This window comes from Buteo buteo, chromosome 8, assembly GCF_964188355.1.
Source record: "Buteo buteo chromosome 8, bButBut1.hap1.1, whole genome shotgun sequence".
Lineage (NCBI taxonomy): Eukaryota > Metazoa > Chordata > Aves > Accipitriformes > Accipitridae > Buteo > Buteo buteo.
Window position 1 is genome coordinate 12,377,922 of NC_134178.1, and position 14,735 is coordinate 12,392,656.

The following is a 14,735-nucleotide window of genomic DNA, read 5'->3' on the forward strand; positions in this document are numbered from 1 at the left end:
AGTGACTGCATCAGTGTACAGCCTAGAAAGACAATTGTATCCTCAGCCGTATAAAAAGAAGTGTGGCCAGCAGGTCGAGGGAGGTGATTCTCACCCTCTACTCCACTCTCGTGAGACCCCACCTGGAGTACTGCATCCTGTTCTGGGGTCCCCAGTACAAGAAAGACATAAACCTGTTAGAGCAAGTCCAGAGGAGGGCCGCAAAAATGATCAGAGGACTGGAGCACCTCTCCTATAAAGAAAGGCTGAGAGAGTTGGGGTTGTTCAGCCTGGAGAAGAGAAGGCTCCAGGGATACCTTATTGTAACTTTTCAATGTATGAAAGGGGCTTATAAGAAAGACAAAGAGACACTTTTTACCAAGGCCTGTAGTGACAGGACAAGGCACAATGATTTTAAACTGAAAGAGGGTTGATTTAGTTTGCATATAAGGAAGAAATTTTTTACAATGAGGGTGGTGAACCACTAGAACAGGTTTTGCAGAGATGTTGTGGATACCTCATTATCAGAAGTGTTTAAGGTCAGGTTGGACGGGGCTTTGAGCAACCTGATCTAATGAAATATGTCCCTGCCCATGGCGGGGGGGTGGACTAAATGATCTTTAAATATCCCTTCTAATCCAAACCATTCTGTGATTCTATGATACCTCAACTGAACAATTTGCCCTGTGCCTCAGCATGAAAAGGAGACAAAAAGGGACACAGTCCTGAAAAAATAATGACTACTAGCCACTGAAACATAGCACAGAAAAAAAATTACAAATAAAGAAAATGGGTGGCAGCTGTGCAACAGTTTTGCACAGGGATAGAAAGGAAGCATTTGGAGCAAGTGCTGGTGCTCTTCCCTGCTTTTCACACTGGGGTCCAGACAAGTCCACTAATGCCCTCAGGGTAAGCTTCACTGAGGGTAAGCTCTGAATATGCTGCTTTTGGACCAGCTGTCAGAACTGTATAAATCAAAAGCGCAGGGAGCCTGGTGTGATACTAGTTTAAGATTGGATCACTACATTACTGCAGTACTATTATTGGACTGGGAATGTTGAATACTCTTTTGGTTGTCTTTGCTGCAAAGCATGAAACTAAAAACACATTTGCCCTTTGTAATGGTGAAGAAAGAGACCCGTAGTAAGTGTACTTATGCAGTTCTTGGTAATTGCAGTCCCTTGGTGTTTGAATAAGGTCATGTATTGTGTTTTGAGTGATGTTTGAACATTATACTGATACTTGAACAGTTCTTCAGAAGCTGCCACATCCACACAATGCACATCTTGATACCTGTGACTAAATCATAAAAGGAAAATATAACGGTACAAAAGTCAATGGTTATAAGAGTGCTTTTATTAAGACACCAAAACTCCACTAAACAGACTCAGATAGTCACAATAGCAGTTTCTGCTGAGCATGCAAGATACCAAATACAAGCTACTGTTTTGCATTTCACCCTGAAGACTAGTGCTCAGTTCTTGTAAATGGTATAGCTCCACTGAAATCAATAGGTAAATCTCTAGTCTTGTTACTTTTGAGCAGTTCAGAATTATAAGTACTAAAAACTAGAAAAATGTTTATAGTGAAATAGCTTATCCTTTCACTGTGTGCAGAAGGCAAACGTATTATATATTTGAGAGCAAACTGCGCAAAAGTTAAGAGACTCCTACATAACAAAAAGCTAATGGTTATGTTCATCAGACTCTAAGATTGCAAAGATAATTTGCAGTTTCACTAATGAATTGCAACCAAATGGATCTTTTTTTATATCAGGATCTGGTAACTGATATTTCAGCTAGGAAAAGACAAGTCAAAGATTTTTACTCCTTATAGATTCACTTGAATCAAAAGCAGAATGCAAATGATTATTCTGAAATTTACTGACATATTTAAAAGGTGTATATATAACCTCTAAGATCAATCAGTATGACCTTTTGCAAAATGTAGAAGTCCTTTACCCAGTAATCTTATTATCTAACAGAAATTGGACTAGGGAGGATAGAAAAGCAGCTTTCCAATGCTATTCTGTACCAAAAAATCAGTACCTAAATGTTATGGTTACTAACAGTATTTGTGAGTTCAGGTTAATGACCAGTTTCCACTAACTTATTTATAATGGTGTCCATTGAGCTTAAAGAGGAATTAGCTCGTTCACTGTAAATTACTGAATTACATGTGACCCGGACACAGCAGACTATCACTGTGTAGGAGGAGTGCATGCAGCAATCAGAACCAAGGGGTGGTGGGGACAAGTCACCACACCGCTTTACTCTCCATCTTCTAACACACTCACTGAAGTGGAGGTTTGGGGCAGCAGAGTGAAGACGACTGCACTGGGAAAGAGTCCTGCAGAAGTTTACTCTGTCAAAAGATTTTTGTTCCAGTATCCAGCTGAACAGACTGCTGTTGTATCCAATGTAGCATGTAAACTAAACCTTTGCTGCTGCACTGACAGTAGGGTCTTGCAGCCAGAAAAAATTCAGCTCACATTTATAACTATTCTGTTGCTCTCACTTAGGTGGGCAGCACACTCTGTGGCTTGACTGCACAATCATTGTGGTCTAATTAAACAGAATACATAGGTACCAATTGACTTATCTGGAAAAATATGAGCTGCCAGTAGCAAAAATAGTTTATTTCTTTTTTTTTCCACTAAGTCCTTGTCAATTAAAGAATTTACAATCAAATCTCAAAAACTCATGCTAAAGAACATTCTTGAATAGGTTGAGCCCCAGATTCGTAGTGCCTTTTATTTATTTGGTGGAGAATCCAAGACTTGTTCTTCAGCTTCTGTATACTTAAGGCATTGTACAATTAGGTCTTCAACATTGCTGTAGCTCAAAGTTTCAACCTCACCTTAAGTAAGTAGTGAATTACAAACTGAAAAGGAGATCTCTCTAAGGGCTTGCTGATTTACTTTCTGGAATATTTATAGAAACATGCAGCTTGTCAATAGTAACGGCACAAGTGTTGCTAAGATGGGCATATAGCAACATGGCACAGTAGGAGAGCCAAATCTTTGAACTTGAATAGAGAACCATGAAGTCTTTCTTTTTTCCCTTCTATTCTATCCATGGAAAAAACCTGCCAAAATTCACTTCAACCTGGAGCTGCAGTCACAAATAGTTCTTAGGACACCAGGGAAGAGCCAGATTGCTAAAAAAAAAAACCAAAAAAAAAAAAACGAGGGGGGATAGAAGGCTTTTATATGTGACATTAATTCAGAAGTCAGTGCTGCAACCAGTCATGACCACTGTTGTGAAGAGTAATGAAAGCTAAATGCCGAGTGAAGACAAGCTTCAGTTATCCATGTGATGACACATGATCCAACTAGAGAAATAAAAAAAAAAATTAATCACGATTGAGAAAGGTAATCGACTACCTTCCGAAGACAGTAAAGTACATAAGAAAGAAGAGCTGAGTAGTTCCAGTGTCTAAAAGGAGCCATTAGCTGAGACTCCAACATGATGTATAAGTGTTATGAGCCTGACAATATCCTTTATGCTACAACCTCATTGCACAACTCCAGAATTCCCATTACTATCAAGTATTGCAACCACCCGTGGCCACTCATGAGAGCAGAATGATGAATGAAGACAAGCCATTCTTCTCTCTGTGGAGACACTAAGAGGCTTCACATATAGGTTTTAATTTAATGGACCTAGATATGCCCTTTATACTGGATTATGAGTCCCTAGTGGGACCTGTATCACTGATGGAACTCCCCAGCCTTTGGGAAGCAATCAGAGCATCACTCTCACCTACAACCATCTCCTAGGAGCTGCCCATAGATGACTACAGAGGGTAGTCTCCGTAATGTAAGACTAGGGAAAATAGAGCTAACCATGACTATTCAAGACTTTAGAAGCAGATAGCTGGGATACAGTCTTCCCTGTCCTTTCTCTGTGATATATATTAAGCATTATTGTACTTACTGAAGCAAACTAAATTATCTGTAAATACCATCATGATGAGTCTAGTGAATTTACTGTGGTCATAGCAGCTGCACTGTCATGTATGAGGCCTCCATCAGGAAAGAGTTACTGACTAACTCTGGTAACAATGTAAAATAAGCCTGTTTCCAGGATCAGAATTGGATCTGCAGTAAACATCCTTGAGTTGTGAAACAGTATTAGATGTTCTTTTACAGCAAGCCAGCTTTCTCACCTCTCTCTCCTCCTCTTAAAGGGACAAACATACAAATGGTGGTGAGCAGCTAGAACACACTCATTTTACAGAAAAAGTGCTGAATCCTATGGTATTTTGGAAAAGTGTTAAATTCCCAAGTTGCAGAGGCAGAACATGTAGTAGTGGTTAACACTTCTCAGAGCTGTCTTTTCAGACTCTCTGCAGGCATATGTAAGCACTGCTTATGGATTATCAATATTTCAAGCTCTTTCTTTATGTCTAACATTCTACTATTTTCTTGAAAAGCACACCCTCCAAAAAAAAAAAAAAAAAATTAAACCCGAGCTTTTGCAGAAAGGGATAACTTTTGAAGCAAATTAGTAGATTTATAAAGAGAGTGGTATTGGTCTCCTTTATTATACCAATCCATGATCCAAAACCAAAAATGATACACTTTTAATGGAAATGTTTATTGGTGTTCTTCTAAAGTGGTGTGTCATTTACTCTGACTGAGACTGAAGCCATGAAGGAAGATGAAGAAGAGAAGACTGTCTTCCTCCTCTGTAGTTTGTAGCATTTGAAAACAGGCAAGAATAGTAGGAATTTCATTCTTAGTTCTGTGACCTTCACCCACAGCAAACAGGACAGGAGGTTCAAATACCCTTAAACAGAGGATGCTCATCTGCAAGTATTTAACCATTTCAGGAAGAGATAAACACCTAAAAAAAGTAACTGATCATAATTCAGTACTTACATCTGGTAACCTGGAAATCGCTAATCGTAGAACACTTGGTAGCTGAAGTTGTCAGACTTGATTCTGAAGTTGTATCTTCCCATCTTTCGCTGGTACTGGAAAATGAGAAGGGTCACAACTCCCAGCACAAAACCAAACACAGCAAAAGCAATGAGGATGATGTATCCAACTCCCATCCCAGCCTCCTTCTTTCTCTTCAAATCAGATGCTAAAAAAACAAGAGGTGGAAAAAAAAAAAAAGCTTTGAAATTCCTAAATCTTTTCCTGGGGTAAGAAAAAAGCCTTGCCTACAAATTAGCCAACGTGCATGTTGAAGCACAGAGCTGTGATACAGAAGTGAATCAGCCTTTTGGGGAGGGTAATTCTCATGGAAAGATCTGTGAGCCACAATCCAAGTTCTCTTTTTACATACAAGTGTAGAGTCCCTGAAGACATGAGTGTGATGTGTCTTTGGAATTTGACTCTAAAATTTTCTGTTAAAATAAGAATTAAAGGATCAGCACTAGTGACTTTTTGAAATGCTGCCTTACTTTCAGAATGACCCTAGAGGTGAAGCATTCTCCCATCTTAATCCTGCATCTGTTCATCTATGATTATTAAAAACCACTTGACGTGCTTTTATCTCATGTGTAATGCTTCTGTAAACACAAAGTATTTAGGGAAGGATTCTCCATGTGTGCTGGGTCTCTAAGCTCCCATTCTAGTCAGCAGAGATCAGTCTGGGGCAGTCCGTGGAGGCAGGTAAGTGAATCACACTGAAGTGGTCACCATGGGCTCAATTCTGTAGCCTGCGCATAGGTGTCTAGTGCCACCTGAGAAGCCCAAGGGTGTCTACCCTGTCTGCACAGGTCTGGCAGACATGGCATGGGACCTGCAGGAGACCTATAGCCTTTTGGAATAGCACCCAGACACTGAGGGGACGGAAAGAATAGGGCACTATGGGTCAGGAACATTAAATGCCTGTGTGTGGGCAAAAGTCAAGTCCCTTGTTGCCAGCTGTCTCCCTAGGCTCCATTGACCATCGACAGAATGTGTTTGCCTGGTTCACATGCAGACACTTCCATGTATTTGTTCAAATCTGCAAGCGGAATCCCCTCTCCCTTTAACATTATGCTTCTGTTAATGTTTGTACATGTACTCTTGCACACTTCCAATTCATTCTTGTAAATGCTTGATGCACCTACAAAAACATCTCTTTGTCTGCATACATTTTCAGGACAGCACTTATTTAGCCAAGCACTTGTGCAGTACCTGAGGTGCACAGAAGACAAATACTAATGCATACATGCCTGTAATTAGAGACAAGATCTTTGGCCAAAGGGCACTGTTGGCAGCCACAAGGGTATGCAATAGCAGTGTCCAAGCTACGTAACATCCAGGGCATCATTACATAATATATTTAGGATTATTTCTGAATTTCAGTATGAAACAAAGGAATAAAAAAGAAGATGCACAGTGGAAATGGCAGCCTGTAGCCAGACACAGACAGGACAGGCTTTCCTGAGGACATGTATCAGTGGTCTTACCTATAGCATGTGGCCAAGCAGTATAGGCAGAGCAGCTAAAGATTTTTTCATGTTTCACTGCAGCAGCTTACCTGACATCACAATTCATGATGTCTCCTTCAATACAGAGATGCGTATCACTGTCTTGGTCTAGCCTCACATTTAAAATGTGATGTGAGTATCCAAATTGGAAATAGGAGACAAAATCTAGTAGTGCCACCTTTGCCTAGGAATCGATGTAGTACAACCCAAATAAAGCTCCCCTCACCAGAGTGCCTTTTGTGTAATGACCATTTTTCAGTATTAGAAATGCACTGGGGTCTCCAGAGAAAATGGGAGTGAGATCTACTTAATGTAAGTGCTGTACAAAGAAAGCTGTATTGATTGCTAAGTTTTAAAAAAAGAACTAATTCAGAAATGAACACTGAAGGCCTATTCTAACAAATACTTGCATTAAGGGAAGAAAAATACAGTATGCTGTCAGAGCCAGTTTCTAGGTCCAAAAGAACATTGTGACCATCACAGCAGAGCAGAAAAAAGTACCCTGAACCCACTAACAGTCCAACATTAACTCATCTCCACAGTCAGCAGAGCGTTAAGTGACTGGCAAAACAGGCAACCAGCAGGAGGGAAGGGGTTGACTTCTGTCTGTTCACAGTAGCCATGTGTTAAAACTCTGAGATTGGTGTGTACTCTCGATGAGTGTTTTACGCTAATATGATATGAACACAAATGGCTGGAGGAGGCCAAATGACTGAAAATGTTAGAGGCCACAGGTGCCCTTGAAAACATCACTTGGGGTAAATGCAGAAGAGGCAGATGCATATCAAATTAGACCTTGCTTGTACACAGTGCTGGTGTTCGCTTTCTATCAACCTGTACTGTACCACTCCACCAGATTAACCAAGGTGCTGTGCATCAGCTGTGCTCTGCCACTTACCCTCACGGTAGTAATGAAGTCAATACCAGGGAGTCTAAGGAAACACAACACCACAATCTCTTATCTCCTCTGATTTTGGACTTCAGTGCTCAACATAATTGTGGTCTAACAACAGTGTGGAGTAAACACTTGAAAAACTGATTGCAATCTAAAAGATTCAAGCTGCTTTCACACTTTACAATTGTAATAACTGTTTGATTTTGTGGCCGTTGCACTTGCTACCCTGTGCAAATAGCTCCACGAAGCACTTTATCCTATTCCTTTCTACATTCCGTTGACAATCTGACAGTCACTTCACCAAGGAGGGTGCATGCATTTCCACACTGCCACATGGTTTCAGTAAGAACACCTGCTCCTCAGAAGAATATGCAGAGGGGCGTGAAAACCTCATATTACAGGTCTTCAGGTTCCTTTGCCAGTGAAAAAGGATCTTGAAATGATAGTTACTCTGTGTCCCCTTTTTGTAAGCATCTGTTCATAACTCACCAGCAGATTTACATAGGGGTCCCCAGGATGTTCTGTGCGTAGCGATGGTTTCACCAGTCTTCAGGGATCGAACCCCATGGCATCTCTGCAACAGTCAATTCAAACTCCAACAAGTAATATGGCTTACTAATTGAAAATACAAAGCCTTCTGATGACTATGTGAAAGCCCAGTGCTATTCTCACTCATTGGCATTTTTGTTTCTTCATGTTATGCTTTGTTAAACTGAAATGAGCACCAAATGGAAATTCAAAAGAAATGGCATTCAGGAAACAACAGTATAAAAATCTGTAACTAGTCATACTGGAAGACACTGCTGTGAACAGATATTTCACACAATCTCTTTTCATTAACTTTCTGTTTGTTTTAGAGAAACCTTATGGGAGAATAAACTTCTCACTATTTCTATATGCCAGGGTTTTGCAAACATTTTTGTTTGAATGTTTCTACCTCCCATGGCATGCACAGCAGATACTACAACCAGCACCAGCAAAAGCAGTGGCAACTTCCAGCCCCTGCCAAGCTGTGTGTCATTTTGAAGCAATGCACAACTTTTCAGTGACATGTGAACTACTAATCCAGGAACTACTAGTCTGAAAGCCCTGCCCCGTGAAATGTTGGGGATTAGCTGCTTTAGATTTGTGTGAGCAGCCCTTGCAGAATTCACAGCACACTCCTCTTCTGCACCCTTCCTTAGTAGCACTGTTCAGTTTGTCTGATACCTTTTTGTTTTAAGTTGCAACCTAAAGGTCTCTGATGGGAACCATAGCCTGTTGAGGTTATTCAAAAGATACTGTGGCTTTCCTGGAAGTGCACAAAAACCAGAGAAACTGCAGTACCATATTATAATCAGCAAAAGAAAGCATGGAAGTGCAAGGGTGTCTTACCAGCGTGTCTACAGAAGAATGTCTCACCAGTGTTACCAGCCTGGTTACACTGAAAACCCTCTACAATCCACTGTCAGCAAGTGTCTTTAGCTGGGTCAGCTGCCAGAAAAATATTCACATAGCTACAACTTTGGCCCACCCTCGAATAGCTTTCCCAGCTAGGCATATCCATTAGAGAACACAGTTACATACCTGCTCCCTGATGTCAATGATTTTTTGGTTCCACATGGCCATGGAGCAGCCATGTTCTACCAAATGCATGGTGGTGGTACATTGCTCCTCTTCCCATTCAAAGTCATGTTTCTTACTCATTTCGTACTACATTGGTTCCCAGCCTGTCTATTTTTTTCTACTCTAAACTTTAAAACACCTTACTCTCTTCCACCAAGAAAACAAGGAATAAAAAGACTGGGTAAGAAGAAATAATACAAGATGTAAGTCTCAATTTTGTGGGCAAAGAGCTGAAGCAAATCTGCCCTGAAGCAAGTCAGTATTCTCCAGATTAGCAGACAGATCAGAGGATCAGATCCCAGACCCTGGGCACTTCCCCAGCCATCTCATATTATTTCCAGTTATACTCTGTTCTTGCTCCAATTTTCCTTGATCTTTGCACCTCCTGCAGCTCCCCCTCCCTTCTCTGTAAAAGCTATTGTCATCCTGTGTAGATGTGCCTAGTACTTGTCTTCTCTGCATAATATTTTAATCTCATTCTAAGATACTGAATTCACTAACTTTTCATAGGGGGTAAATTTTGGATAGGAGAAAGAACAATATATCTCACATATATATACACAAATAATATAGAAATTAATAATATAGAATATATGAAAGAAGAGGGCCTCACTGATTAACTCTCCTGTGCCTTGTTTACTGCAGATATCAATCTCAATCAAACCTCATCCTGGGCTAGCAGAATTACCCCATCACAGACCCCTGTAATTCAGATCAAAGCCAGTCCTTTAGTCAACCGTGTTCCTAAACACTAATCCATACAGCTAAAGCCTGCTCTAATGGCAAATCCAGCAGCTCCTAGCAAAGCAACTGTTTGATTCCTTACAGCAGCCATACCAGCCCACACAGTGCCTGTCCTGCCCATCCCTCTTATTCCCCTGCCTTGCACCCACCACCATGTCCCTCCTCAGCTGTGCAGGACACACAGAGAACTCAGGCAGGGCACCCCCTCCTCCAAAGGAGGGCATAGGCTGGGGGTTGCTGAAGCACTGATTTTTAACATGCAAATTCAACTGTGAAAAATGGAGCCATCTTTCCATCTGTCAGCTGTGTTTCCTGTCCCTACATTATTTATTTTTTTTTTATCTAGAGGAAGCTTTATACTTTGGGAAAGGAAACAAGTATCTTCTGCTAGCCATTTTTAATCCTTTAGGAAGAGATCGTTTGCTTTATAATGGGCTTAAAATGAGTTATTTAGAGCCAAAGGAAAGTGTTAAACAATGGAGGAACACCAAACTGCTAATGAAAACATCCTTAACAGAAAAAGAGCCAGGAAGATTGGCAGAGGGAGACGAGAATTCCTGTGTATCTGCTATAAAGCAAGCCATCAGCAAAACCTATTTTTCCTTCTTTCTATGGTTGCAACATATTATTAGATGAAGCAACGTGTATCACTTAGAAGCAAAAAGAAAGAAAGCAATGCTTTGGAGCACAGACAATTAGAAACTGAAGTTGTTACCAGAACATTGCTTGGTTTATTGCTTTAAAAAGCAATAGGGCTTTAAAAAGCCGTAATAAACTCTATTAGAATCACAGCCCTAGAAACTTAATGCCACTGGGCTTCCTTTCCTGGCACCTAAACTCTCACCTGGAGGAGCAAATCTCTAGGGGAAAAAAAGGACAGAAAAACGTTCCAAATCAATTTACTCAGACTTGCTGCTGACACTGCCAATATCTCTTTTTTGTGAGATGTCCATCTGAGTTGATGTGCTTCTGAACAGCCTATCTCATTATGACTTCTGTTCATTCCCTTCTAGCCACCCCTATGCAGAGATGAAAGGTTCCATTCTCAGGTTCCCCAACTTTGATTTCCCCATTTCTGTGCAAGCTCCATGTTTTTAACTACGAGGATGAGGAACAGGAAGAAAGGCGGACACTTCCATATGGTTGTAGTTCTTCCCCACTCCTCTGCTCTCAGCAGACAATGAAGGAAAACTTCAAGAGCTATTTTAAACCCTGTTTGGAAACATTACTCCTTCAATTCCATAGCAGGACTGCATATGGCATGTCAGAGAAAACCAGCATATCGGAGCAAAACACTTACTGTCCTGCAGGTGCTTCCTGGTGTCTCCATACAAATACGAATTTTGCAGTGTAAGTAAACCACAGAATTGTTGACAAAGGAAAAAATTTTCATCTTAAACTGTGCTTTGCTTGAATTCCCATTCTCTAGCAGTGTGGTATATGTATTTGGGATGGGACAACTGAAAAAGAAGAGAAAAAACATACATAGCAGCTAGGTCTATAGAAGGCATGTTGTGGTTATAGCACATAACTCAGGTTTTAAGACTCCTTTAGAAAGTCACAGCCAGACCCTCCGTGAAGCAACTCTCCACCAGTGCAGGGGTGATAAAGGGCCATTTGCTGCTTTATTCTCACAGTAACCAAATAAAATAGGAGATTCAAGAAGTGGTTGGAAAAGAGTTGGAAAAGAAGGGAAACAGTGACGGAAAGAAGGATTTAAACTTGGCTTCACTAAACACAAATTGAAAGAACACCATATTAAAAGGAATAGCTTTTCTTACTGAGCAAAAGGACTATCCTGTATTTTAAGGTGGTGGGTGACCCCAAGGAATATGACATCAGGGTGAGATTAGGGATCCAGACAGGAGCAAACCTCTTCTTTTACCAGAGGCTGCATTAATATTGTGTGTGAGTCACAACACATAGGAATCAACTAACCTATGTCTTCATTGATGAGAGGCACATAAGCTCTTGGTAAAGCTGAACCATGGAGAAATAGATACTTTTCAAATGCTCTTTCACTACTGACTGCCAAACCCACCTATTTCTTCACGTCAGAAGTACAATTCCTTTACAAAACTATGGGGAAGACAACCAAACTCAAACAACTACCATATTACCCTTTGAAAACATTTTCTTTTCATACTTACCTTTCTTGTTCAAAGAAGGTGTGACCAGTCAGTCCCAATGCTAAGTGACTGTGTATATGAATGATGAGAATATACATAAAAGGCATTTAAAATATAACACATTAGTAGTCAGCACCACTGGAAGATCTAAGGTATGGTACATGCTATTTGCAAGTGGTATTGCTGTACCTGTTGCTGATAAAAACAAATGAGACGGGATCCACTGAATTATTAGTTGGAGTTGCCCAGCAGTCAGTGAGGACCACCTTGAGCTTGCTGTCTGCTCTCTGGATCCCCACTTCAATCAGTACATCATCACTGGCAGAGACGCTGAAATTTTTTGGTATTGGGGAGTTTCCAATAAACAACTGCATTTCTGTTCTGAAGTGTCCAGATCCATGCAAATCCTCAAAGATCGTGTAAAGTCTGAAACATCAATTAACCTCCTTTAAAGACCACAAATTTGGCTGTGTGTTTCTATAAGTTATAAATCAGTGTCTGTTTCTTCACTTGTGCATTTTAGTAGTGAAGAGTTATCTGCAGTCCAGGATGTTAGGACACTGTTCAAGAGGAAAGGGTGAAAATGCATCGAGTTTTTAGTTGGGAAGGTAGGGAGCATGGAAATGAAAGTGGGAAAACCCAAAGGGTGGAATGTCTTGGCAATACAAATAGAGCAGAGAGAGAGATTTAAGTGGAGCTGAAGGGGAACAAGACTATGAGCTGTCTTAAAGTTGAAAATAAGAAGAGCAAAAGCTTGGTGAAGAAGGGAAGAGCCAAAAAAATTAAGACGAGACAAATCTGAACACTAAGTGAGGGACATGAGAAAATTATCGAGCTAGAGAGAAGGGGCCTGACAAAGACTTTGTGGGGGGATAGAAAGGAAAATACAATGTCTGGAGGGTTAGGAAACAGAAAGTGGATTTGGTGATGATAACTTAAGCATGGTGCTAGGCAAGAGAGAGGAGGTGCAGTTGTACGATGGGAGAATCTTCACCATCAGAGCAAAGCTTGTGCTGCCACTTTTTCTGTGAGCATGGGTTTGATTTTCTATGAACAGTGGATTTGATTCCATCTTACTTGAAGATGGGGCCTTTCATTAAAATGTATTTGCATTATATATCTTCTCTTTTTTCCAAACTGATCAAATAAGGATTTGTGGGGGTTAAAAATTGCCATCCTCAGCACCCACATAGCATTCTGCATGCCTACATCAGTTGAAAAGACACATCATTGCTATGTTCCAAAAGCAGGAAAATAACTGTTATTGCTACAGGTGATTGCCGAGGAAGGCAAAGAGGAGTCAGGAATTCTAGCTCCCGAACCTGCACCAGTAGCTCCCAAAGGTTTTTCATCTATGGTTTAGCCAAGCAATTGCCAGTCTTGTTGGCTGTTGGATCTATTGACATATTAGATGGAGTAGGAAAGAAGCCCATAGCAGGGATCATCTGAGCACAGGACTCACAGGATGGCAGACTACTTGGCATAGCAAGTACTGTCACTGGATGCAGCTAAGGTCCCTGGGGATTTTTCTGATGCAGCAGCGCTCAGCCACACAACAGTGTTTCAAAGCAGAGAGAGCTGTTATTTACCCTTCTGCAGTGTATCCAGAAGAAGTCAAGAGATCATTTTGAAACACACAGTGAATGGGGCTGGCAACTTTTAAATTATGGATTACTTCCTGAGCAGAAACGTCATTCCGAAGGATGGTTTTCACTACCGTATTAGTCATGTTCTGGAACACAGAAAGAAGAAAGCACAACTTGTGAACATCAGTATATCTAGGGACATTACAGAGCTACAGGCTTACCAGCTTCAAGTGCTTAGGAATTCTCCGTTCTCCTAGGTGCAAAAATCAAACAGATTAAACCTCTAGTATCTTATTTGCTGTACAATGAGACAAGGAAAACCCACCAGTCTTCCTCCTCTTCCTCAGTCTGTTCTACAAGGGAATTTCTGTACTTTGGCATGGCCTGAGCATAGTGTTTGGTTTGGGATCCAAAGAGATAGCCATCACCCTTTGTCCCCATTACTGGTAGCAACTGGGATACTTGTCTAAATATGATAATGAAATTGCTTTTAAGAAAGAGAAACTTCTGACATCTGCAGAGAGAACCCAGAGAGACATGGGAAGTGACTCTCAGTTTGGAGAAGCCCTTGAGTTTTGCTGCATGAACCCCAAAGATTCCCCTTCTCTTTCCGGCTTGCTCTCCTCCCCAAACAGCAAGGTAACTTTCTACTCACAGGAAGAGGTTTTCTTTCTCCAAAGAAATTTCTTGAACATTTCAGCAACTAGTAGACTTTACTCCTAGCTAAGGATCTGCCATTGTCCCCCTTCTCACCTCACCCCCAAGACCAAAAAAAAAATGCTCTGGTGCTTCTTTGCATTCATGGGCTCAGGGGACTTACAGTCTCAACCTCAGTGCCACAGTCGTTCCAGCCTGCCTGCAGCACAACATGAGTGCCGTTGCTGATGCTCACGTTGCAGTGAGGCTCCCCCAGGTACAGAGAGGTTTCTGGGATAGACTCCTGCTGTAAAAATCTCTTCTGGATAGCAAGGACAATCTTCTCGATTTCACAGAACACTCTCACTGCATCTTTAATGGAAACCTCCTGGGCAGGTTTAATGAGGGGGACAGGAGATGCTTGAGGAAAAACATTGGGAGTTGACACAGGATCCGTGGTGAGAGGCAGCAGCACCATGCTGGAGAATGTAGTGCCCTCCAGAGCTTTGTGTTCAGCAGTAGAGAAGTCCAGTGAAGCAGGGGAGGAAACATGAGTTGAAGTTTGCAAAGATGTTGCAGGTAAAACTGTGCTGTGTACAGGTTTCTTATCCGTTAGTGTTGCCTCCTGGCTGATAGGAAATGCTGAAGAGTGCCAAAAATAAAGGTACTGTTGTAATTTACAGATTCAAATTGATTTTATAAGGTAAGAGCAAACCCATAGGAAGAAAC

General features: G+C 41.1%; 1 protein-coding gene across 3 annotated transcripts in view; it reads right to left on the minus strand.

Annotated features, from left to right (window-relative positions):
* Positions 1–1,320: 1,320 nt before the first annotated feature.
* Positions 1,321–14,735, minus strand: part of UMODL1 (uromodulin like 1) — a 49,993-nt gene continuing 36,578 nt past the window's right edge. The window contains exons 15-21 of one of the 3 annotated variants that reach the window (XR_012651263.1): positions 14,191–14,648; positions 13,374–13,516; positions 11,974–12,210; positions 10,956–11,115; positions 7,796–7,880; positions 4,865–4,959; positions 1,321–3,312 (exon numbers count right to left, since the gene is read on the minus strand). Coding sequence is in view for 2 of the 3 variants with exons in the window: in XM_075033652.1 (XP_074889753.1) it covers positions 4,885–5,072; positions 7,796–7,880; positions 10,956–11,115; positions 11,974–12,210; positions 13,374–13,516; positions 14,191–14,648 (1,271 nt within the window). In the remaining variant the exon portion in view is untranslated. Of the gene's footprint in view, positions 3,313–4,864; positions 5,073–7,795; positions 7,881–10,955; positions 11,116–11,973; positions 12,211–13,373; positions 13,517–14,190; positions 14,649–14,735 lie in introns of those variants that run through there. The other 2 variants (XM_075033652.1, XM_075033653.1) reach the window with 2 other exon arrangements.